Source organism: Monodelphis domestica, chromosome 4, assembly GCF_027887165.1.
Source record: "Monodelphis domestica isolate mMonDom1 chromosome 4, mMonDom1.pri, whole genome shotgun sequence".
Classification (NCBI taxonomy): domain Eukaryota; kingdom Metazoa; phylum Chordata; class Mammalia; order Didelphimorphia; family Didelphidae; genus Monodelphis; species Monodelphis domestica.
In genome coordinates this window covers 399896974-399922553 of record NC_077230.1, presented here as the reverse complement: position 1 = coordinate 399922553, position 25580 = coordinate 399896974, and the positions used below count along the sequence as shown (strand labels likewise).

At 43.6% G+C, this 25580-nt stretch overlaps 1 protein-coding gene across 2 annotated transcripts in view; it reads left to right on the top strand.

Moving 5' to 3' along the window:
- Positions 1-274: 274 nt before the first annotated feature.
- PEX14 (peroxisomal biogenesis factor 14) overlaps positions 275-25580 on the top strand; it is a 152781-nt gene continuing 127475 nt past the window's right edge. The window contains exons 1-2 of one of the 2 annotated variants that reach the window (XM_056795781.1): positions 275-393; positions 20805-20852. In XM_056795781.1, the coding sequence (XP_056651759.1) occupies positions 358-393; positions 20805-20852 (84 nt within the window). In that variant the 5' untranslated portion in view covers positions 275-357. The remainder of the gene's footprint in view (positions 394-20804; positions 20853-25580) is intronic. The other variant, XM_056795782.1, reaches the window with a different exon arrangement.

The window sequence follows — 25580 nt, the reverse complement described above, 5'->3', positions numbered from 1 at the left end:
AAGGAAACTGAGGCAAACAGGGTGATGTGACTTGCCCATGGTCACACAGCTAGTAAAAGGTTGGATTTGAATACAGGTATTCCTGATTCCAGGCCTGGAGCATTACCCATTGTGCTGCCTTATATGAATGTCTTTGACCTATAGTAATAATAATAATTATTATTACTATTAATTTTCTAAGTTGGATCGTAGAACTTTTCCACTCTCCTATGGCCCCGCCCCACCACCCCACCTCCGACCACGCCCACTCCTTCCTATCGATCACTCTGCTTTTGCTCCTTCTGGCCTGTGTCCGCAAGTGAGGGCATTCAGGAGGAGCCTCGCGGGGCGGCTATCGACTAGTCAGGCCTCAGAAAGATGGCGTCCTCGGAGCAGGCAGAGCCGACGAGCCAGGTAAGGGGGAGCCGGGCTGCCGAGTCGCCGCAGCCGGCACCAGGGCAGGTGGGGGCGTTGGGGCTGGGGTCGGGGATCTAGAGGGCGGCGGGCCTGGGCTGCTGGGCGTGTGGGGCCGGGGGTGGGGTAGGAGTGTGTGTGGGGGCCTTTGCCCCTCCCCCAGTGACCCCTTGTCGAACCCCCCCAACTCCCTGGGCCCCTCGAGCCCGCAGCCCCGCCCCCTCACACCGCCTCCCCTCCCGCGCACTCCCGCTTCTTGACGAGGGCCGAGAAGGGTCAGTCACAGCCCAGGGCGACCGCGCGCCCCCGGAGTTGGTCTTGAGCTCCTGTGAGAGTCGGCGCGTGGGCGGCCGGACTGGGGTCCGGGGTACAGGAGAGGCGTTTTTCTTGGAGCCCAGGGATCCAGCAGCACCACCTCTGCCTTCCTCTGCCCGGCCTCACTTTCCCTTTCTGTAACCGCACAGCCTCGGGCTACATAAGCTCCAAACTGTCTTCCAGCTCCAGATTCCAGGGCCTTTTTGCCTCTCAGTTTCCCCTTCTGCAAAATGATGGGTTTGGGGTCTCGGGCAGTTCCCTGTGCTTGTGGCCTTCCTGGGCCTCAGTAAGTCCACAAGCATTTATCGTGCACCCACTGCGTACTGTGCAGAATTCTACTTAGGGGTGCAAAGAAAGGCCGGGACAGCTCCTGTCTCTGGGAGCGAACATGCTAATGACAGAAAGGCAGGCAGCCAACACTGTGCCCACTGAGTGCCAAGCACCGTGCCAAACTTTGAAGAGACTCAGGCTCACTGAGGAGACAATTTGCAGACAAACATCCATGTAGGCACAGGAGTCCTGCAGGAGAAATTGGAGAGCTATAGAGGAAAGGTCCTGGCACTAGGGTGGGTCAGGAAAGACTTCTTATGGGGGTGGGCTTTTAGCTGGGACTTGAGGGAAGCTGGGAGCCTGAGAGGAGGAAGGAGAGCATTCTAAATGAGGGAATGCCTCTAGTCTGAAGATGGCAGGTTCAGTTTTAGGAACAGCCCAGCAGGATCCAAGCTCTCTTCCATACTGTGGCCTCTCTGGGCTTGGGCTAGGTGGTTTCTAAGCTTCTCCAAGCTCTGAATCTTAAGATCCCGAAGGTCTTTGGGCCTCAGGGTCATAGGATCATCTACCTCTCTGATCTCATTTTACAGGTGAGAAAAATAAGTGGTCTGTGTAAGTAGCCTGAGGCTGAAGTGGGATTTGAACCTAGGAACCAGTGCTCTTTTGTGGCTCCTTATGAACCATGCTTATTTTATCTGGCCCTAAATATGAAGTCTGTATAGTCTTTCTGGGCTTCAGTTTCCCTGTCTGTAAAATAAGGAAGTTGGATTAGGTGACAGTTAAGGTGCCTTCTACTTCTAATACTCTGGTCCCATGGTATGTCCAGCCACCAAAAAAGGGTGGAAGTAAATGATTTTAATGAGCCCTTTGAGCTTTAACTTTCCAGGAGTCTATGATCCTCCTATGAGGAACTCTTGCCAGCTAGGCTTTTGGAGTTTTAGGCATTTTGAGGCCTTTGCTCCTGACCCCTGGGGCCAGGAAACTTCCTGGATAGTTGGAGAACTCTGGTAAGGGGACACTCCCGGATCTCACTCAGTCTGAAGAGTTCCAGTTCATTTTGTGTTATTGGACATCGAGAATCTTGGCTTTCTAGACTTGGAGCTGTAAGAGACCTCAGAGTTGATTAAGATCTACCCTCTTATTTTACGGGTGAGGGAAATGAAGCCCAAGGAGATGGAGAGACTTGCCCAAAGTTGTACACCTGGCCTCGAACCCTGGCCCTCTGGTGCAAAATCCAGCTCTTTTATTGTACCAGTATGATTCCTAGAGACCATCCAATACAAGCCCTCCACTTATTGATAGGAGAAACCAAAGATCAGAGAGAACATAGACTCAAAAGGGCTAAGAAATAAGAACCAGAATGATCATGTAGTTCAGTGCCCTTATTTTATGGATGAAGAAATAGCTGAGGAGAGGCTAAGTGAATTGCTCTGGTAATGCAAGGACTTTCTTCCCAATCTCCTAAGATGGGGGTGAACAGAAAACAGCTTGAGGACAGCCTCTACCTGTTTTTGTAACTCAGGGAGCTCAGGATGGTTTTTACATTTTCAAGTTTAAATTTATTTAAACATGCAAAAACCATTCTTCATTCATGGGCTACTATATTTTGTAAGTGCAGTCCCTGGACCCTGTTTACTCCTCTAAAAGCACAAGGCCTGGTTATCACTAGACTAGGCTTGTTCACTAGAAATGTCACTGTAGCAATAGTGCTGAATGTTCAGGAAGGAGGGAAATGGACAGTTGGACAAAGTGGGAAATAACTGTTTCCTTAGAGCAGTTTCAAGCCTGCTTTAGCCAGAATTTCTGGAGTTTGAGGAGTGGTCTGAAGGCAGGGCTCCCTGACACCCCGCCCTTGGAGTTCTTTGAAGGGCTAAGATTCCTGGAGTCCAGCCTTTTCCAATGTCTGTGGCCTTGGAATGTCACAGGCTGGGCCTTTAACTCTTGGCTACTTTAGACAGCAGTGCAATTGATATTAAGTATCTTGGGAGATATCTGAGAATCTTGGCACTGGAAGCCTTTGTAGAATCCATTGAGTTCAAGCATTTTACCTCTTCTCTTTGCCATATAAGAAATACATGCCCTTGATTGCTTTTGTGAAAACCTACTTCTCCTTTGGCCTTCTTTCCACAGATGATGGAGGTGGGATTGCATCATAGCAGGCTGCCTGGGGGGTGGGGAGCCGCTAGTAAAGGTGCGCTTCTATGGATAGGTTCCCGCATTGGAGGTGCTGAGAGAGAAGTGCTTTCTGTAGCCTTTGTCCTCAGGCTGTGCCTCAAAGTCCCTTTAACTTGTTGTTTTCCCAATCCTTAGGCATCTCCTTGCTATGGAGAAGTGATGAGGTCTCACTTTGGAAAATCAAGATCTAGATGAGTGATCTTAGGCAAGTCATTCAACTCTCATCGCCTAGCCTTACCACTCTTTGGCCTTGAAACTAATACTTAGTATTGATTTTTAAGATAGAAGGTAAGGGTTTAAGAAAAAAATCATAGCCCACGTCTGGAACTGGATGATCTGACCTGGTCTTCCCAGTTAAAATACAGTAAGGTTTTTTGGACATCAGTCTTCTTTTGGACTTGAGACATTGCTGTTGAGGGTCAGAATAGTTGACAGTAGGATGACTTAATGGTAGGCTGACGCCTACCTCAATGCTTGTTGGGTAAGAGACCCTAAGGCCCGTGATGGTGAACCTATGCATGCGTTCAAAGATGGTGTGCAGAGACCACTCTGTGGGTACATGCGCTCTCCCTGGCCAGAGTTAATTACTAGAAAAGCAGAGGTACTTGGGGGATGCTGCTCCCTTTCCCCTCTCTACTGCACCTCCTGCCCCGAGCAGAGCACTGGGTCCACCTCTCTCCTTTTCTCCCTCCCCTCTCTGGGGTAAGGGAGGGGGGAACTCAGTCTGGAGGGGGGGACATGGCACATAGTCTCAGAAAAGTTTGCCATCACTGCCCTTAGGCATTAAATCACTTTTCCTCTTTCCAGCATAGCTCAACCAAGACCATAATTTGTTCTGAGGATCTATAAATATAGGTCAAGCAGTCAATTAGCGAATGTTTTTTAAGCCCCCACTATGTGTCAGGCATTGTTGCTAGGTGCTGAGGATGCATGGAAAAGTAAATCTCTGTTCTCAAGGAACTCACAATCTGTTTGGGGGGGGAGATGACATGCAAATAATTGTGTACAATCAAGCTAATTGCAGGATAAAATTGAAGACAATGAATATAGGAAAGGCTCTAGAATTACAGGGGATGGGAAAAGACTTCATACAGAAGTTGAGATTTTAGGTGAGACATGAAGAAAACCAGGTAAGAGGTCTAATGAACATTAAAACACCATAGAGATATTTGCTGTGATTATTATTAGTTGTCTTATCTATGGTCTTATTTCTGACAGTGACAGTTAAGGAGATTTGTGGGACAGCTTGAAATGACCCAGGCTAAGAATCATGTCTCAAGCTAGAATTATCTCTTTTTTTCTTTAATAACTAACAAATTATGGATCTTTTACACATTAAATGGATTAAAATTCCTCCAAAGCCTCTTGATGTTTTCTGTACATTGCACATTTGGGAATAAAGAATTTTCTTTATCTACTTGTTGTTCTGTCATGTCCTACCTTTTGTGACCCTGTTTGGGATTTTCTTGGCATATATAGGAAATAGATTTCCATTTCCTTCTCCAGCTCATTTGACAGATGAGGAAACTGAGGCAAACAAGGTGAAGTGACATGTCCAGGGTCACACAGTAAGTGTCTGAGCCTGGATTTGAATTCAGAAAGATGAGACTTCCTGACTCCAGGTCTGGCTCTCTATCTGCTACATCACCTAGCTCCATTCTCTATAATAAACTTCTTCCTTTTATGTGTCTTAGAATGATTCTCTTAAAGGATGCTTCTAAGTATGTTACCTCTCTTTCTAGTTGTCACTCCTGTTCATAGGGCTTTTGTAGACTTTGTTTCTTCTTCAGGACTGAAAATCAGAGATCTTTTTGGTCTCTCATTACAATAATTTGCTTGAGTTATTAAGGTTACTGCTTCAGCATTTTGTTCTTTATTTGACCCAGTCAGCTTGGGCAGTCTGTGCCAAAGCCTTTTTCCCCCTAAAATGTCATGGCTCATAGGAAGGAGGAATGCTGTCTTTCCTCAAACATAGGAGAATTGATTTGAGGGCCCATTGTCTGGGTGGGTATATCAGGCAGCCAGTACCTGACAACTGTACCAGCTATTACGCTGAGAATCTAAGAAAAGGCACAAATGGGCTTTGCCCTCAAGCAGCTGCATTCTGATGAGAGATGCAACATGTAAACAGTGGGGTACATACAAAGTATATACCAAGTATGGTGATAGAAGGTAGCCTGGAAGGGAAACTTCCTAACAACTCAGGCAACTGGAAAAGGCTTCCTGAAGTAGGAGACATTGAGAAAAGATAAGAAGGAGAGGTAATGAGGGAAGGCGTTCTAGCCATTGGGGACTGTCAGTGCAAAGGCAGGGAGGTGGGAGATTGTGTGTCCCTTGTGATAAACATCAAACTGCCCAGTGTAACTGGATTGCAGAGTGAGGCTGGGATGGGAAACGAACTGGAGAATCTGAGAACCTTTGTCCAGTCAGCATGGCTGGGACTTTGGGCTTGGGGTCAAGGTCTTTTACCACTGCTTAGGAGCCTGGGAGCTGCCCAGTTCGCCTTTCCAGTTCTGACCCCTTGGACTCTCTCTACTTTTTTATTTAGTTTGTGGCTCCTGAGCCCACATGGACCAGAAATGGGAATTTACCCAAAGGCTCCAACAAACAAGCTTTTATTAAGGACCCATTCTATGTGCAAAGCTCTGTGCTAACTTCTGGGGATACAAAACTTGAAGCAGATTTGTCCTTGTTCCCAAGAGAGGGGGTAGGGGATTCCAGTGCCATCCAGGTAAGAAAATAGGAAGTAATGGCTCTAAAAGGCTGCCTGGAGGAGGTGTAGGGGCCTGGTTGGGTAGGTTCAGAGAAGAACTGATAGACTAGTTTCCTGGAATGTAGAGTACTATACTGAAAGGGGAGAAAGATGAAATCAGTCTGGAAAGGGAAGCAGGTGCCAGGGCCTGGCTGAGGAGTTTGTATTTGATGCTTTAGGCTGGAGGGAACCAGTGAAGGTCTTTGAGCAGGGTAGTCTCAGCTTTGGGTTTTAGGATTAATTTAGCAGCTGTGGAAAGGATGCCTTGGGGAGGCTGAGACCATAGGTAGATCCCAATTAGGGAGCTCTTATTAGATTTGGTGGTCTGGGGAGTTTGGGGGAGGATTTGAATTGATTAAATTTGGCTTAGGGATTGACCCTGAAGTGAAGGACTCGTTCATATTGGGTAACTCAGGTTGACTTTTTGATAGACTGAAATTACCATGGACAGTTCTTTGGGCAGGTTGAGAGTTTGTGGGAGATCTAATGCCAGCCTCCTTTTCTTTAGGGTGTTCACAAGCAGGGTGTTCATCACCTTCCCTTATTTTTAATACTCTTCTACTAACTTTTTCCTCTCTTACAAAGCCCCCAAAGTCCCAGAGATTCTGGGGATTTTCTTCATTTGACATTTGTGGAGTGCCAAAATGACAGTATTTATGTAGAACAAAGATTGAGAATATGTTTACAGTTCTCTTAGATCAGATCCTTATAAATAGTGTGGTGACTGGGGATTTGTCTTGAGGGCTTAGAATTTTGGGGGCCTTGCTGCAATGATAATCTTGGGTTCCTGGCTCTATATTCAGAAATACTAGAGTTTATCCCCTCGTTAACACGAATGACAAGTGAAAATAAGTTTACTTCATGTGGCAGCTTCACCCCAAATTTCTGCCTCCTACCACTATTTCCCTGGCTTTGAGAGTGTGATTCAGGCCATTTCCCCTGAGCTGGGTTTGTGTTTCTTTGGGCTCAAATGTTGGGAATGATGGCTCTTGCTATAGATTGGAGATTGACAAGATGCAGACCCAGGAAAGGAGAGGAATCCTTGGGGAAATGAAATTTCAGCTCAGACCATTATCCAGGCCCCTAATTCAGTTTCCTTTATACATGGTGGGGAGTTTTGGTTCTCTCTCTCCAGTCCCAGGAAATACAGTATTGCAGTGTGATGACCATAGCCTACCCCTAACTTGCTACCTTTTCTCAGTCACCTTTGTGGCTTTATTCTGTAGGAGGAAGTGCCACCCTACTGACAAGATTAATTTTCTAAATTCTCACTAGACAGAGAAATAAATTATTGGCTGTTTCATTCCGAGGAAAAAAAATGCCCCTCCCTCTCTTGGCTGGTGACCCCTGGGTGTTTACTAGATCTGCAGATACTGACCCTTAGTAAATGGGAGGCTGTGAAATCAATAGGATAGAACATTGACTGCTGTCTGAGAGGAGCTGGGTTCAAGTTCTGCCACTCATCCGTAGCATTTGTGTGGCTTTAGCTGAGTCCCTACACCTCTCCTGGCCAGTTTCCTGTCATGTAAAATGAGAGGTTTGAATGTGATGACCTCTGAGATCCCTTTAGTTCTGGAGCAAGGATTGTAGGACTACCCTACCATGGGAAAGCCACTTCTGCCTTTCAATCTCAGCTTCTGAATCTAGAAAACAAAGGGAATATAACTTTGACTCCTTAGAGGGAAATTGTCTAATAAACCATAAAGTGTTCTGTATAAACCTGGGTCAATCACCATGAATTTAGAGCAGTTGATGGTGAACCTTTTAGAGATGGAGTGCTGGATCCCAATCCCATCCTGCCTCCTAGACTGAGTGCTGTGTCTTCCCTGCCCCCCCCCCCAAAAAAAAACAAAAAAAAGGCAGGGGAGGGAGGACGTGCTTCCATAGGCTGCTGGGCTGAGGGGCTGGTGAAGTGAGGAATATCCTCACACGCATGGAGGGGGAGGGATACAGCTCCACACAGTCTGGATTTCTAGTAGGGAACTCTGGTGGGCAACTGTAGGTGTGCCCACCGAGAGGGCTCTGTGTGCCCTTTTTGGCATGCGAGCCATATGTTCACTATAACTTATTTAGAATAATTGTGTTTGATTATGTAAGTTTTGGGAGCATTGTGAAAACAACTTAGGGACTACTGATCCTCCCTTGATTTGGGGGAAAATGAGAAATGGACATAATGGACTGAATTGGAGAAGTCTGGAGAAATCATCTCCTTTAACCCTTGAGGAAACTGATCTAGTTAGAGGTAGGGCCTAGAACTTTGTCTCCTTCCATTTTAAATGTCCCTGAACATAAGTGAGAGATCTGTGAAGAAGTCTTAGGTGGATATCTCCATTAAACAACGGCTATGTGCCAGGTATTGTATGTTAGGGGTACCAAGACCAAAAGGAAGCTGTCTCTGCTCTTAGGGAACTTACAGAGAGGTGGAGAGGCCTTGTTGGAAGTCACTTGATAGGTAGGAAGTATATTTCTAGCTTGCCCTTACATTTCAATGTAATATGCAACAAACTTTAGTAAACAGATTTCAGATCATTATAAGGGGAAAAAATCACTAACATTTAGAGTTATCCGAAAGTGAAATGGGCAGTTTCATGAGGTAGTGAGTCATTGGAGAGCTTCAAACAGGATGGATGATCCATTTATCAGGCATTTTGTAGAAGTATAGATTTTGTTCAGGTGTGGATTGGACTAGATTGTCTTTGAGGTCTCTTCCATTTAGGAGAGTCAGTGGTTTTATGGTTCTATTCTGGGAAGCCGTGAAGATCTCTTTTTCCCAGTGACTTGAGATAGATCCATCAACTTAATCTTCACTCCTTTACGGAACAAAGAATGACTGTTATGTCCTCTATTGGTCCCTGGTGATCCCATTGGCGTTTGCTGTTGTGAAAAGAAGCCCCTTGCTAGTTAATAGTAAGAGTACTTTGAATACCAGCTAGAAAGAACTGTGTTTGTGAGATGATTTATGGTCCTTGAATTGCCTGTTGTTGTTTTTAGGTAAAGATTAATCACATTATCTTCCACAGGTATGTGTGGGTAAGCCAAGCTGGTTTAGAATCTCACCAGAGCCATAAGCCAAACTTGTGGCTGAGGGAGATTGAGAGGTTAAAAACTCTCAGACTCTGCATTTCTGGACTGCTGGCCAGTTTTGAGTATTTGAAGCAGTGCCAACGAGCCCTCTGGGTGTGAGGGGGAGAGTGCCTCCCACTGGCTCATAGCATGGCTCTCTGCTGTTTCTTTTGCCTGTAGCATGGGACCCTACCTTAAGGGGCTTGGTGGTATATATCTCAATGTGGTGGTGCTGATTTCTTGTTTGTATTCACCCCACCTGCTCACTAAGGCGGTTCTCTTTTCTATCTGCCTGCCCCCTTCTTCCTACTTATGCAACCACCTCTGCTCTAGATTATTGCAACAGCCTCATACCTGGCCTCCCTGACTCAAAAAGCTCCTTGCTTCCAGTTCATCTGTACAGTTGGGACTATGCCACTCCCTACTCTTATCAAGCCCATTGGCTCCCTGTTACCTCTAAGATCCATTAGAAAATCTTCTATTTAGGGTTTTTTTTTTAACCCTCACCTTCTGTCTTGGAGTTAATACTGTGTATTGGTTCCAAGGCAGGAGAGCAGTAAGGGCTAGGCAATGGGGGTCAAGTGACTTGCCCAGGGTCACACAGCTAGGAAGGTTCTGAGGCCTAATTTGAACCCAGGACCTCCCATCTCTGGTGTGGACTCTCAGTCCACTGAGCTATCCAGCTGCTCCCCTCTCCCCCACCAGTTTTTTTTTTTTTAAACATTTACTTTCTGTCAGAGAACTGGTACAAGTGTCAGTTCCAAGGCAGAAGAGGGGCAGTGGAAGTTAAGTGACTTGTCTAGGGTCATACAGGCAAGCAGTGTTTGAGTCTAGATTTGAACCTAGGACCTGTTATCTCTAGGCCTGACTCTATTCATTGAGCCACCTACCTTCCCCTTCCCTTGAGTTTTTAAAGCCCTTCACAACTTGGCTCCAACCTGTTTGTTGTGGGGCATCACTTCCCATCCTATACTCTGCAAGCTAACTTTTTCTGCCTTCCTCATTCTGGTGCCTCCCGTGACTAGTTGAGACTCCCTCCTCACCTTTGCCTCAAGCTCTTCAAGAGGTTGCTCAGATAGGAGCTTCTATACGTGCCTTTCCTGATCTCCCAGACTACCTTGTTATTCATTTGTATTTATTCTCGTTATACTGATTCCATATGTACTTATGTATGCACTCATTATCTTCCTCATTGGAACAGGAGCTCCTTACCAGGAGAGATTCTTTGTATTTGTGGCATATAGTATATGCCTTATAAATGCTTGTGGGTTGCTTGATTGACTTTACAAGTTTCAAACCCCTTAATAAATAGGCTGACTTATAGGGCACTATTAGAAGACTGTTGGGTCTCCAGCAATAGATACTGGGTCAGGTGGAGCCTGGTGAGCCATTGTGCCAAAGCCTGGTTTAGTAGCCGAGGGAACTTTGAAGTTCCAACCAGAGTGTCGTGAGCTCGAGGCTCTTTTACCTTCCAAAGACTCATGGTGAGTCAGAACATTACTTTATGAGTATATGCCAGAGTATTAGAAATCAGATCATGTTCCAATCAACAAGTACCATCAAAGCCCCTTGCCTGACCCCCAATTTGCTGATATGCAAGTTTGTTGTCTTTGTGAATATTTCTCAGATTTTTCTTGAGAGCAGGGATTATTTTATTCTTTGGGTCTCCAGCCCTAGCCTGGAGTAGGCATTTGCTAACTGCTTGTTAGTTGATTGATTTAATTCCCTGTTGAGAATACTGAAATTTTTTTAGTTCTTGGAAAAAGAATTACTTGGGATAGAAACAACCTTGTGGTTTTTGTTTTTTTGCTGAGATGGGAGTGCCCCCTATTTATTTTATCTCAGGGGCCTCTTATCTACTTTGCCAGGGGAGGCCCCTCTGTGCCCAGCTGCGTGTTCTGAGGGCTGGTGTCGGGTGCCTTGGGTTCCCTGCACCTCTGGGACCCTGAAGGCTCAGGAAGCCTCTTGGGAGTCCAGAGATTGCTCCTGTTGTTGAAAGAGTTTAAATTCATATCAGTGTATTTATGATTTTATCTTAGGGTTTTGGTTGTGTTTGAGTTTGCTCTTACAACAATAACCAACATGGAAGTGTGTTTTGCATGACAATTGAAAAAAAAACTTCCTTGGAATGCTCTCTGCCCCTTTTCCCCTGTTTCTCTTGACCCATAATACCTCTTGCCTGGACCAATATGATAGCTCCCCTCCCCCCTTCCTTTTTTAAACCCTTACCTTCTGATATGGATTCTAAGGCAGAAGAGAGCAGGAAAGCTTAGGCAATCAGGGTTAAATGACTTACCCAGGATCACACAGCTAGGCAGTGACTGAGGTCATATTTGAACCCATGTCCTTTTGACTTCATGCCTGTCCTTGTAATAGCTTCTTAAAAATTATTTAAATCTTTGTTTTTTATATCACAAGAATTGCTGCCAATTGCATTTCTCTTCTCCTAGATACCAATCCTATACGACAAATAAGAGGGAAAAAAATCAGTAAAACCTATCAGTACATCAAAACAGGTTGGAAATATATGCAGTGAATTGTACCTGTGGATTTCTTCTTTCTGCAGAGGGGGATGGTGTCTTTTCTAACCCCTTCTTTGGAATTCTGCTTGTTTTTTATAATTTTGCAACACTTTTTTATTTTAAACTCTTATCTTCTCTTAGAATTTATACTAAGTATTGGTTCTCAATCTACTGAGCCACCAGGCACCCCCAACATTCACTTTTATTTCTTGTATGTGGTTGTTCTTTCCATTTACGTTGTTGTGGTCTTTTGTGTGTGTTGTTTTCTTGCTTCTCTTCCTTCTGCAGCAGATCCCATACATCTCTCAATTCAGTAAATTCTTAACTGAATTTCTTGCTTCCAGACCCTTTACTCTTCCAAGAATCCTTCCTGCACACTACTGTCGGATTACTCTGTTCACATTAGCCCTGATCGTTGTCACTTTCACAAACTAGGTTCCTTTAAAAATGGAGTTTATCATGGAATTAAACCAAAACTCCTTAATCTGTTTCAAGGTCTAATCACAAACTGATGTCACCTTACCTCTCTAGCCTCAGTCCCCATTATTCTGCTTCATATACCCAGAATTGGCCTGATGGCACTCGATGTCATTCCATAAGTCTCATACTTCCTACTTTTGTCCCTTTGCTCTGTTGAAATTCTGTACATCCTTTAAAGTTCAGCTCAATCTCTCTCTTCCATGAAAACTTTCATGTCTTTCCAGAAGCCCTTATTACAGGCTACCTTACAATTACTTAGGGAAACACCTTATTTATCCTGCTAGACCAAGGGCTCTTCTTTTTGGGGTCATGGATCTCTTTGGCAGTGTTTGGTGAAGCCTCTTCTCAGAATGTAGACAATCAGATACAGATATTTCAAAGGAAACTGGTTATATTGAATAAGGATGTAATTAGTTTCCCATCTGAGTTCACAGCTATCCTCGGCTCTCTCTCAGTGTCCCTTGGAGAGTCTATGGACTATCAGCTAAGAACTTATATACTTGACTATAAGCTTCTTGAGGGCAAGGACAGCCCTTCACAACTTAGCTCCCTCCTACCTTTCCAGTCTTCTTTCACCTTATTCCCTGACACTCACTTTCCATCCAGTTACACTGGCCTTCTCCTGGCCTTTCCATAAATAAGACATTCTTTTGGTGCTAGGGATTCTCTCTGGCTGTTCCCCAGGCTTGGAATGTTCTCTCTCTTCCACTTCAACTATGGACCTCCCTGACTTCCTTTAAGGCCCAACTAAAGTCCCACCTTTTCAAGAAAGCTTTCCCCAAAAGCTCTGAATTATAGTGCCTTCCTTCTGTTAATTCTCTCCTGTTCATCTTCTGTATACTTTGCTTTGTATTAGTTTGTTTGCATGTTGATTTTGCCATCAGATTGCTGGTTACCTGAGGACAGAGACTGACTTTTGTCCCTTTTTGCTTAGCACAGGACTTAACACAGTTTTTGTTGTTTAGTCATTTGAGGTGTTGATTTGGGGTTTTCATGGCAGAGATACTAGAGTGGTTTGGCATTTCCTTCTCCAGATCATTTGATAGATGAGGAACCTGAGGTAAACAGGGGTAAGTTACTTACCCAGGGTCACACAGCTTGGTAGTGTCAGAGGCCAGACTTGAACTCAGGAAGATGAGTTTTCCTGACTCCAGGTCTGGTGCTCTATCTGTTATACCTCCTAGCTACCTACTTAGCACACAGTAAGTGCTTAATAAATGTGCACTGATGACTTTAGGTTTATACTACACAACCTTTTCATTTGTTTTTTTTTTGGTGGTTTCTTTCTTTTTTTTTTTTTAATTTTATAGTATTTTATTTGATCATTTCCATGCATTTTTCATTAAAGACAAAGATCATTTTCTTTTCCTCCCTCCCACCCCCCGTGGCCGACACATGATTCCACTGGTATCATATGTGTTCTTGACTTGAACCCATTGCCATGTTGTTAGTATTTGCATCAGAGTGTTCGCTCCGAGTCTTTCCTCTGTCATGTCCCCTCAGCCATTGTAGTCAGGCAGTTGCTTTTCCTTGGTGTTTCTATTCCCTCAGTTTGTCCTCTGCTTTTGGATAGTGTTTTTTTCTCCTTGATCCCTGCAGATTGTGCAGGGACATTACACCACCACTAATAGAGAAGTCCATTATATTCGATTATACCACAGTGTGTTTGTCTCTGTGTACAATGTTCTCCTGGTTCTGCTCCTCTCGCTCTGCATCACTTCCTGGAGGTTGTTCCAGTTCACATGGAAATCCTCCACTTTATTATTCCTTTGAGCACAATAGTATTCCATCACCAACATATACCACAATTTGTTCAGCCATTCCCCAATTGATGGGCATCCCCTCATTTTCCAATTTTTGGCCACCACAAAGAGCGCAGCTATGAATATTTTTGTACAAGTCTTTTTGTCCATTATCTCTTTGGGGTACAAACCCAGCAGTGCTATGGCTGGATCAAAGGGTAGACATTCTTTTATCGCCCTTTGTGCATAGTTCCAAATTGCCCTCCAGAATGGCTGGATCAGTTCACAACTCCACCTCAGCAATGAATTAATGTCCCTACTTTGCCGCATCCCCTCCAGCATTCATTACTTTCCATAACTGTCATGTTAGCCAATCTGCTAGGTGTGAGGTGATACCTCAGAGTTGTTTTGATTTGCATCTCTCTGATTATAAGAGATGTGGAGCACTTCTTCATGTGCTTATTAATAGTTTTGATTTCTTTATCTGAAAACTGTCTATCCATGTCCCTTGCCCATTTATCAATTGGGGAATGGCTTGATTTTTTGTACAATTGATTTAGCTCTTTATAAATTTGAGTAATTAAACCTTTGTCAGAGGTTTTTATGAAGATTTTTTCCCAACTTGTTGTTTTCCTTCTGATTTTAGTTACATTGCTTTTGTTTGTACAAAAGCCTTTTAATTTGATGTAGTCGAAATTATTTATTTTACATTTTGTGATTCTCTCTATGTCTTGCTTGGTTTTAAAGTCTTTCCCTTCCCAAAGGTCTGACATGTATACTATTCTGTGTTTACCCAATTTACTTATGGTTTCCTTCTTTATGTTTAAGTCTTTCACCCATTTTGAATTTATCTTGGTGTAGGGTGTGAGGTGTTGATCAATTCCTAATCTCTCCCACACTGTCTTCCAATTTTCCCAGCAGTTCTTATCAAATAGTGAATTTTTGTCCCAAGACCTGGGATCTTTGGGTTTATCGTATACTATCTGGCTGAGGTCGCTTTCCCCCAGTCTATTCCACTGATCCTCCTTTCTGTCTCTTAGCCAGTACCAAATTGTTTTGATGACTGCTGCTTTGTAATATAGTTTGAGGTCTGGGACTGCTAGGCCCCCCTCATTAGTGTTTTTTTTCATTATTTCCCTGGATATCCTTGATCTTTTGTTATTCCAAATGAACTTTGTTATGCTTTTTTCCAAATCAGTAAAGAAATTTTTTGGGAGTTCCATGGGTATGGCACTAAATAGATAAATAAGTTTGGGCAGGATAGTCATTTTTATTATGTTGGCTCGTCCTACCCATGAGCAGTTAATGTTTTTCCAATTGCTCAAGTCTAGTTTTAGTTGTGTGGCGAGTGTTTTGTAGTTGTGTTCATATAGTTCCTGTGTTTGTCTTGGGAGGTAGATTCCTAGGTATTTTATTTTGTCTAAGGTGATTTTGAATGGGATTTCTCTTTCTAGTTTTTGCTGCTGAGCTGTGTTGGAGATATATAGAAAAGCTGATGACTTATGTGGGTTTATTTTGTATCCTGCAACTTTGCTAAAGTTGTTGATTATTTCAATTAGCTTTTTGGTTGAATCTCTAGGATTCTTTAAGTAGACCATCATGTCATCTGCAAAAAGTGATAACTTGGTCTCCTCCTTGCCTATTTTGATGCCTTCAATTTCTTTTTCTTCTCTAATTGCTACTGCTAGTGTTTCTAGTACGATGTCAAATAATAGAGGTGATAATGGGCATCCTTGTTTCACTCCTGATCTTATTGGGAATGCATCTAGTTTATCCCCATTGCAAATGATATTAGCTGATGGCACAACCTTTTCATTTGTAAGACTACTTCACTCTTCCACATCCTCCTCAAAGCTTTTCCTCATAAGAGTTTTTCAAATACATACATAGTTAAGTGAAATTACTAGTGAAAGGAGGGAGAAGATACAGTTGCCCAACAGCATTCTATATTGGGGGGTGGGGTAAGGGATGCCTCTATTTGCTTTGATATAGTCACCGTGTATGTTGTTTTCCTGGTTCTGTTGACTTCACTCTGCATCAGTTCACATCTTCCCATGTTTCCTTGAGTTCATTGAAGACAGCATGTTATTCGTCCTTGTCTTCAGAGTGCCTTGCACACAGGGAGTGATTAGGAAATGACTGTTAAGTGAATGAGTGAGTTGTGTTCTGTGAAAAAGGACTTCTGGATTATGGTTACAATTGAGTGGAAGAGTGATAGCTCAATTAGTCAGTAAACATTTAAGTGCTCCCTAAGTACCAGCCTGCACTAAGCACTTGGGGTTCAAAGAAAGACTAAAGCCCTCAAGGAACTTGCTGTCTAATGGGGGAGACATCAGCATAAAAACAGCCATGAACAAGTAAGTTATGGGTAGGAGAAATTGGAGATAAACAGGAGAAGGAAGACACTGTCAAGGTGAACTGGAAAAGGCTTCTTCCAGAAGTTGAAATTTTAGATGGGACTTGAAGGAAGCCAGGGAGTCCAAAGGTGGTGGAGAGGTAGTACGTTCCATGCACGAATGATGGACAATTAGTGAAAATGTCAATAGACTTTGGATGCTGGGTTTTGTCTGAAGGATGTCAGAGGGGCCAGTGTTCCTGGATGGCAGAGTATATTATAAGGAGTAAGGTGTTAGAAGACAGGAAAGGTAGGAGGGTTGTGAAAGGCTTTGAATGCCAACAGGATTTTTTATTTGATCCAAGGGGTGATAGGGAGCCACTAGAATTTAAAGGTGGGGTGATGTGGTCAGATTTTTGCTGTGGGAAGATTAAATTGACAGCTGAGTGGAGGTTGGAGTGGACTGGAGTGGGAAGAGGCTTGAGATAAGTAGATCCAGCAGTCATGAACTAGACAATAAATAATAAAGTTCAACAATCAGCAGACATTGACTACGGCAAGGAAGACACTTGGATACAAATCAAAAAAGAACTGTTTCTGCCTACTGGGAACATAATTATTTGTATTGTTCAGAATGAAGGCAGCTGCTTAATAAAGGTGTTACAGTTAAAGTGAGGGAAGCATGCTTGAAGTTGGATGGCTTAGAAAAAAAACAAAACCAAAAACCTTTACCTTCTTCTGTCTTAGAATTGATAGTAAGTATTGGTGCCAAGGTAAAAAGAGTGGTAAAAGCTAGGCAATAAGAGTTAAGTGACTTGCCCAGGATCATACTTCTGGGCAGTATCTGTGGTCACATTTGAACCCAGGACTTCCTGTCCCCAGGCCTGGATTTCTATTCACTGAGCTTCCCAGCTGCTCCTATTTAGATGGCTTTTAAGACTTGTTTCCACTGCAGAAAGGAAGATTAGGAAGCAGAGGCTTTCTGTCCAAACTTCCTGGGGCTAATTGCTATGCTGTATACCAGTGTGATCCTTGTTGACCAATTCCCTAGGCAGCTGATGGTAAGGAGAAGGGGAGCTGAGTGGATTCTTTGCGGCTGCCAGGAGTCTGCTGGCTCACTTTCTGTTTCAGTGGGAGAAAGGGGTTTGGAGTGGTTGCTTTTAGCTCAGTCAGTCAGCATTTATTAAGCTCTCACCATGTGCCCCCAGACCTGGTGATTTTACACTTTCAGAGGGGTGCAGCCACAGAGAAAAGTTTAGGCTGGATATAAAGCAGTCCTTAAGGCAGAGAGCTGACCCAAACTGGAGTGGCCTGCCCTATTAGAGTGGTGGGCACCTCCTCAATGCAGGTGGGACTTTTGTAGAAGAGATATGGGGTCTAAAGTGGGCTGGACTGGATGGGCCCTGGGGTCCTGTCCAGTTCCTTTTATTGGTGGAACTCAGTTAAACAACCAGGAATGTTGCCAGGTGCTAGGGAAGACCAAAATGGAGCCATCCCTGCCTTTAGAGAGCTTTCCTTCTATCGAGAGGTTTGACCTACAAAGATGGGTACACATATACAAAACAGCCGGAAGGTTCTGGTTTTGAGGGAGTGGCACTAGCAGGTGGATAGAATCTGGAAAGGCTTCCTGGACATGGTGTCACTTGAGCAGAGTTTTGACAAAAATGAGAAGTTCTAAGGGTTGGAGCACATTTTAGGCATAAAGGATGGCCATTGGAAAGGCATGGAGACACTTTTCTGTCTTCCTACACTATTCTCCTCTACATACTCCATGCATGTGTATATGTATATATGTACATATACATACATGATCCAGTGATGCTAGTCTTTATAGTTTTCCCAGCATGATTTGAGGAATAATGGGATGGCTAGGGAGTACAGTGGATAAAGCACTGGGCTTAGAATCAGGAAGACTTGAGTTCAAATCTGGCTGTGCAAATAACAACTCTGTTGGCCTTATTTTCCTTATCTGTAAAATGAGCTGGAGAAAACATTTGCAAATCACTCCAGTATCTGCCAAGAAAACCCCAAATGGGGTTATGAAGAGTCAGACATGACTGAAATGACTGAACAACATGATTTTTCATTTCCTATCTGTGTACTTTTGTACTGACTGTCAGTCCTTTGTCCCTGGAATGAATGCTGTTTTCCCCTCACCTCTCTATCCTGGTCTCCCTGACTTTCCTTCCTCTCCCACCTAGGCTGCGAGCCCTTTTCCCCAGCAGTCAGTTCCCACCTCCCCTCACAGTGTCCTTCATCTCCTATGTCTATATCTTGTTTGTTATCTGGTTGTTTACATCTTGTTCCATCCACCAGAATGTGAGGTCCTTGAGGGAAGGTTCAGTATTTTTTTGACCTTTGTTTGTAATCTCATTGCTTAGCATAATGTTTGAACATGTTTAATGTTCACTGGAAACTTGGCTTGACATGGCTGATTGGAGAATGTGTGAAGACTGAAAACATAGGTTGGGATCAGGATGTAGTAGACACCAGAGGAGCCATCAGAGGAGCTCTTTTTGGATCCTAGGATAATGGAGAGCCACTGGAGTTTATCATGCAGAGGAGTGATGCTCAAGTCTGCCCTTTCTAAATGAGTATCTCCTTGGCAGCTGAGTGGAGTCTGGACTTGATCAGGTAGAGACTTGAGGCAGGGAGGCCCATTAGGAGGTTATTGTGGTGGTTTAGGCAAACATTGGATAATGTGTTTTAGTTATATGAGGAGCATGAAGGGAATGGATGAGAGAGCTATCGTGGAGGTAGAAATGACAAAATATAGCAACCACTGGAATATGTGGAGCTAAGAAGAGTGAGGAGTTGAGGATAAAACTGAGGGTGTGAACTAGGTAACTGGAAAGAGGGGTGCCAAAGACACAGGGGGTCTCAGAAGGGCAGAGTGAATTTTTTGGGAAATGTAGTGAGTTCTCTTTTGGCCATGGTATGCTTAAGATGCTTATGGAATATCCAGTCTGAAATATCCATTTGGCACTGGGTATATAGATGTCAGAATCATCTTCATAGAAATGATAATAAAACCTAACAAGGTTGGTATGGTAGCTAAGTGAGAGAATTGAGAAAAAAGAAGCACTTTGATTCTAGCGTATTATTGAAAATGGGTTGTTGCTTTGTTATTTATTTGTTTTTAGTTGAGTCTCACTCTTTGTGACCCCAGTTGGGATTTTCTTGAAAAATATGCTGTAGTGGTTTGCCATTTCCTTCTCTGGCTCATTTTACAGATGAGGAAACTGAGACCAATAGGGTGAAGTGACTTGTCCAGAGTCATACAGTTGCTACTAAGAATCTGGAACTGGATTCGAATTCAGGTTTTCCCTGACTCCAGACCTGGCACTCCCATGCACTGTGCCACCTAATTGTCCTTTGGGAATGAGACTATGGTTTATAATGATCACTCATTCTATATAGTACATTAAGGTTTTTCAAGTGCCTTTTTTTCAGCAATCCTGTGAGGTAGGTGATGTGAACATTATTATTCCCATTTACAGATGGAGAAATAGGCACAGTGTTTGAAATGAGTTATGGAAGTAAGTAGAAGTGCCTGAATTCTGGTGTGAGTCCCTAGACTCCAAGGGTAGCTCCCTTTCTACTCAGCCTCTTTCTCCTGGGTTTGTGATGGTCTTAACCCCTTGCCATACAGCTTCAGTGCGTTGAGCCTGTCAGAACAATGTGAAGCCTACTGACCATGTTTGTAAAGGGTTACCTCCTTAAGGAAGGCATATCTCTGCAGGAAGGAAGACTGTGTGGGAACTCACTGGTCCTTGGCTTTGGAGGATGGCTCCTGAGACATGTTCCCTGATGGCAGATTGTTGGAAGAAGCCTTGGTAGTTGTAATTATCTGAATTGTGGCTTCCTCTGGGCTTAGTTTCCTTAAGAAAATAGCCTGAACTATTGGCTTTTAGATTTCCCTAGAGGCTTGTCTTTCAAGCTTAGTCCAGGAACTTTGGCCAGGGCAGACAGATCACCAGTCCATTGTGAAAGTGGTGGGGGGCATGCAGGGGAGAAGAGCTTTGGGGTCCCCAGAGGATTTAGGGAAGTAGAAAGAGTACTTACCTCGTTTCCTTTATTGTGGGGTGGTGATCTCACTGGCATACAATAAAAGAAAATGCCTTTCTGCTCTGGGAGGGTGAGTAATGAAGAATTGAAGCGTACAGTGAGCCTACCATCTTCCTCCTGCCAAGCCTTGAACAGGGACTAGTAGGAGGCTGCGCCTGGAATCCCTGGCATTTCACCAGACCTGCATAGCTGTGGACGGCTGGGGCCCTCTTGTGGCCAAAGCCTGCCCTTCCCAGTGTAATGGTAGCTTGAGGTGTGGAGTGTACACTGTAGGGATGCAAGGGAGAAGGGAAGAGGCAGCCTTGTTTTTGCCCTGGATCCTTTGCTTAAGAGACCACCCCCACGATCTGAGGACCAAACAGGATGACTGACCCCAGAGTGCACCTGTACTCCCTTGTACCTTTGCTCAGGCTCTTCATAGAGAGGTATCTTGGAATGGTGGAAAGAGCACAAGACTTTGAGCAAAGAGACTGAGTCTGCAGCTTGGACCTGGTGCTTCTTGGTTGTTGGACCCTAGGCTTTTTATGCCCCTTGTCACACCATAGTCCAACTATGGACCTCGGCACACATCCTGAGGTTACAAGGTCAGATTGTCCATGGGGAGGAGTGATGTACCATTATATTCCAGTCTGCGGTGTCCAGTGGGTGGCACTGTCATCTCACTTTTGTCTTTTTTTTTTCCTTTGCAGCCTGGCTCTACCCCAGAAAATGAAAATGTGGTGCCTCGGGAACCTCTTGTGAGTCCCCAAGATGGGTATTATTTCCTTTCAAATAATGAGCTCTCTCCTAGCTCTGTCTGTGATCCTGTAAATTAAAATATTTTGTGAGCTTTCTTTTTTTTAGAAAATATTTTAACTGTATGCACTTTTGTAGCAGTCCTAACCTTTAAAAAATGTAGCTGTTGTATTAAGGGATAGCTTACCAGTCAGTGGCCTCTAGTCTCTGATCTCTGACTGCTTCCTGCAATTATAGGATGAGATGTGCGTCTGCAGGGAGTCAGATCTCTGTTTTCTTTGAGTCTAAAGTGTTTGTTGGTGATAAGGGCAGCCACCATAGAAGCATAATCCAGTGTGCTTTGCTGGCTGGTGATATTTCACAAGTGGCTTGGCATCTCTGGATTTTGAGCTCATTGGCACCTCAGCTTGTGCTCCAAGATCCATCAGCTCTGGTCTTGGCCCTAGAGTTGCCAACTTTCCCCAGGTCCTTTGTGAGTGAGGTATTTGTGATTTCCATTGGCAACCTTGTCTCAGGCTTATTCCTGTGATATAGGGGGTGCAATTGATCCTGAGGGAAATTACATGACTAGAGCAGGTTCTCCAAGCTTAGAAGTGTCAGGACTTGGGATCTAGGTTTCTTGATTCATCCATACCAAGTTACTGTCCTTGGATAAGTGGTGATACATGATAATTATTCTAGTATAAGTATACAAAACAAAATGCTCTTGGGATTGTTCTTTTGGGAATGTGAGTTCTACAGACATTTCTCTTCCATTTTAACAGTTATTTGGACAAAGGAATTTTGGATAAAGATAATGAATTTCACAACTTGGAGTTGAATAGACTAACATTGGGATATCATAAAGATTTTTGACAGAACAAAAGGATGGAACAAATCTAAATGAATGTGATTCATTAGGGATAAATGAAAACCCCTTTGCTTCCAGGATGAGTAAATCACGACTAGACCATAGTCAATGGGGGAAAAAGTTCTCTGTCCTTGGAAGAACAAGCAAGAAAAGGACTTAGCAGAGGAAAAGGAATGAAGGGACTTTGGAAGGCTTTTGGAAGTCCAGGATTAAACTTGGAGAAGGGGTATTTTGGAGGTGGTAGTGTGGTGAGGTGAAGGAGGAGGTGGAGGAGAATGAGGATGGTTTGAGGAGCTGTGGATCAAAAAAGACTTAAGAAGATAAGTTGGTAAGTTGGGTAAGAGCTAAAGAAGGGAAGTAAAAGGACTTGGTCATGTTTGTCAGAAGTGCTTATGAGCCTTGAAGTACCATCTCTGGGCTTTTTGTTGTAGATGCCCATGAACAGATGCCCAGACAACAGTTCTCCAATGGAGCTGTTAGTCAGAACGGCAAGGACCCAGGATCTCACATCCAGCAAGTTTGGAGAGCAGAGAAACATATGCAGCAACCTGCAGGGAGTACATGATATTTCTGTTTCTGTCATAGCCAGGTGCTGGAAGTGCAAGCTGATATACATCCTAGAGAAGAAGCTAAAGGGGATCCTGGATGCTTTACCTCACTCAGTCTTTGAAGGAGAATGAAGCATCCCTGCGAGCCACTGAAGGACTTAAACTGAAAACAAAGAAGAGAAAGGGATCTGAAGAGACAAAGGACAATCATGAGCTGTATCAAGTAGCATGCAGAGAAAAAATGGAGCAGGGGTATCAAAACACTCAAAGCTGAGATTCAGGAAGGCTCTTTTCAAAGGAGAGAGCATCAGGTGTGGGAGCAAGGAGGCAGTGCTCAAGGGAGGGTGTGGCTGTGGTGCTAAGGCACTATGGGGAGAGATTCTTCACCAGGACTCAGGGATTGAGCTAGCTCTTTGTTGGTCTGATAACAACCACATAAGAATGTAAAAATAAAAATGTGGGGCATGTATCTAAGACATGGCAGAGAACCTCCTAAGGCTTATCAAGATAAATCATTATTTCCCACTTCTGTTAATTCATGTGGACACAAATGGTACCAACAAAGGCAATCTAGAAAGCACTATTGGAGATGAAAGGCTTGAACAAGAAACTAAAGGCCAGGGACCTAGGTGGTATTTTCAGGACAGCAAGGGTTTCAGAAGATAAAGGCAGATTTGGGAAGAAAACAACTGGTTAACAAGATGATCTTGGAGATTTGAATGTATATTCCTGGACTACAGTTTAAACTTTTAAGAATGATAGCCTCTTGGAACCAAAAAAAGGTGGTCAGTGTTCTTTGCCTAGAGTCTTACAAATCTAGTTAAAAAGGCTTCAGACTTCGAAGAAAGGGGGAGGAATAAACTGCCTGGTGAATATTAAATAAGATAGATATTGCTATGGATAATAGTTACCATTATAGGAAGAATGGTTGTGGACATCCTGAAGTTCATAGGAGGTAGAAATCCAAGAAAAAAATCAGTAATAAAATCTACTGTTCCTAATGCATGTCTACACGGTCACAAAATATGGGTAACTAGCAAGGAGACCTGGAGATTCTAATATAAAGAAGATAGGTTTGGTAATACAGGTATTACTGAGACTTGGTAAGAGAATGCTTGTCACTGGAATATGGCTCTGAGGTGATATATCTTATTTAGAAGAAACAACATGGGTCATTGGAAGAATGACATGAGTGTTAAAGTAGAGCTGCACATACAGTGCCTACCCAATGAAGGAAATCCAAGAGACAAAGCAGGGAAGTGTGGGAGAGATCATTTGAGGAAAGATCAGTGATGCTCTCAGTGGAGAAAATAAAATAAACCAGTTTGAATCATAAGCCTGACACACAGGCTTGATCTAATAGTGATGGGGAGCTTCACTTCTCTGGACATTTGCTAGTGTGCTCTTTCTACCAGGTGCAGAGTAGCTAATGATTTCTTGACTTGCTTAGTCATAAATTCATCTTTCCAAAGGCAGTGGAATTGACAAGAGGAAACCCTGTACTGTATCTAATTCTCACTAAACCTCTTGGAAGAACCTATTCTTGGGGTGAAAATGGGGGGAACCTGGAGAAGTGAATCTTCCAGCTTTGAGATTCTGATAGAGGAGAGGAAAGCTGGACCCAGTTCACTGTGCATCCTGGATTTTAATAGGGCAAAATTTCAAAGGATCAGAGAAAGAAAAATAGGAACTTATGGCATGAAATTCAGGGAAGTCCTCCTGGGAGGAAGGCACTCAGGAGTGGAATTCTGAAGACAGAAAGTTTGGATGAAGAGGAAAAGGAGATATTTAGAGACCCATATGTGGGTGCATAGGAAACTCTGACAAATTCAGATTTCAGGAAGCCATGTCCAGAAGAAGAAAGCAAGTAAATGGAGGGTGAGTATAATAAAAGCATGGTGTGGTTTTGTAAAATTTAATGGTTCTAGAGCTCTTTGAACTGAGACCATTGAGTAAAAAGGATAATGAAAAGGCAATCCAGAGACCAGGCCTGCTACATGACGATCGTGGACAATGGAGAAAAGACAGAACTATGCCACTTGGACTTTGCTTCTGTTTTCTCTGCCATGGAGAATGTTTGGAACTAAAATGGCTAATAGGGAAGGGATAACTGAACCAAAAGGGGAGCTAGTAAGAGCACCCAGTTAGCTGTCTTTTATGAATCTTGAGTCCCTTGGACCCAATGAAGTCCATTCCCAGATACTGAAAGAACTGGCAGATGTGATTGCTGATCTGTTCTCAGTAATCTTTGAAAATTGTGGTGAATGGAAGAGGCAGCCCAGGATTGGAGGATATGTGGTCTGATTTTCTAAAAAGTGAATCACATTGATTCTGCAACCCTACAAGGGGCCAATGAGCTTTGCTTTGGGTACTGGCAAAATTCATGGGATACACATCACAAAAGCAGTGTGCTTCCATCTAGAACTGGTCACTAAACCATTAGTTAAGGGGAATACTATAGATTAGTTTACTTACATTTTAGTAAGGCATTTGACATAGAACTCATGTGGAAAAGAAGGTGTGTTGTTCTAGAATACAGTACCATTAGGTGAATTTGAAACTAGCGCAACTTGGAAGGAGTTTTATAGTAGAGTGCTTCAGGGATCTGTCATTGGCCTTGGCTATTTAACATTTGTGTCAGTGATTCCATAAAAGCACAGATAGTTGGCATAGTTGGATGGTCAGCTGCTAACCACACTAGATGATGGAGTCGGGATCCAAAAAGAAACATGGATGGTAATAGTGAGACAGATCTAATAAGAAGAAATTTACTGGGGAGAAATGTTAAGACTAACACCTGGGGTAAAACAGAATCAACTTGTTAACATAAAATGGAGAAGTATGGTTAGGCATAACTTAATTGGAAAAGATCCCGGACCTTGAGTTCACTACAGATTCCATGAGAAACAATATAATATAACTTGCCCCAAACTTGGGCAGTCCCAGACTGTATTTTAAGAGGTGTAGCGGTGTGCAGGACTGAGGAGGTTGTAGGCCTATAGAACTGTGCCTTTCTGTGGGGTTTCCAGGGAGCACTTCTGCTATGAGGTCTTGTTGAGCCCTTTTGAGACTTATCTATCTTCAGTGTCCACCTGGCCCCCAACTCTTACCTGTGGCTCCAAGAAGCTGGAACACATACAGTGGCCATACCCTGGTATAATTGTCTCAGCACATGGGCTAAACCAGGTTGAGGCCTCAAACTTGTCAGTGAGTTAAGGGGGTGTTTTTTGCCCCACTTGTGAAGACTCCCCCCTGGAGGAATGGGCAAATAAGACCACTTTGTATCAATAGTCATGAAGGCAGCTGAAGCAGGCACTGTGAAGTGCTTAGAA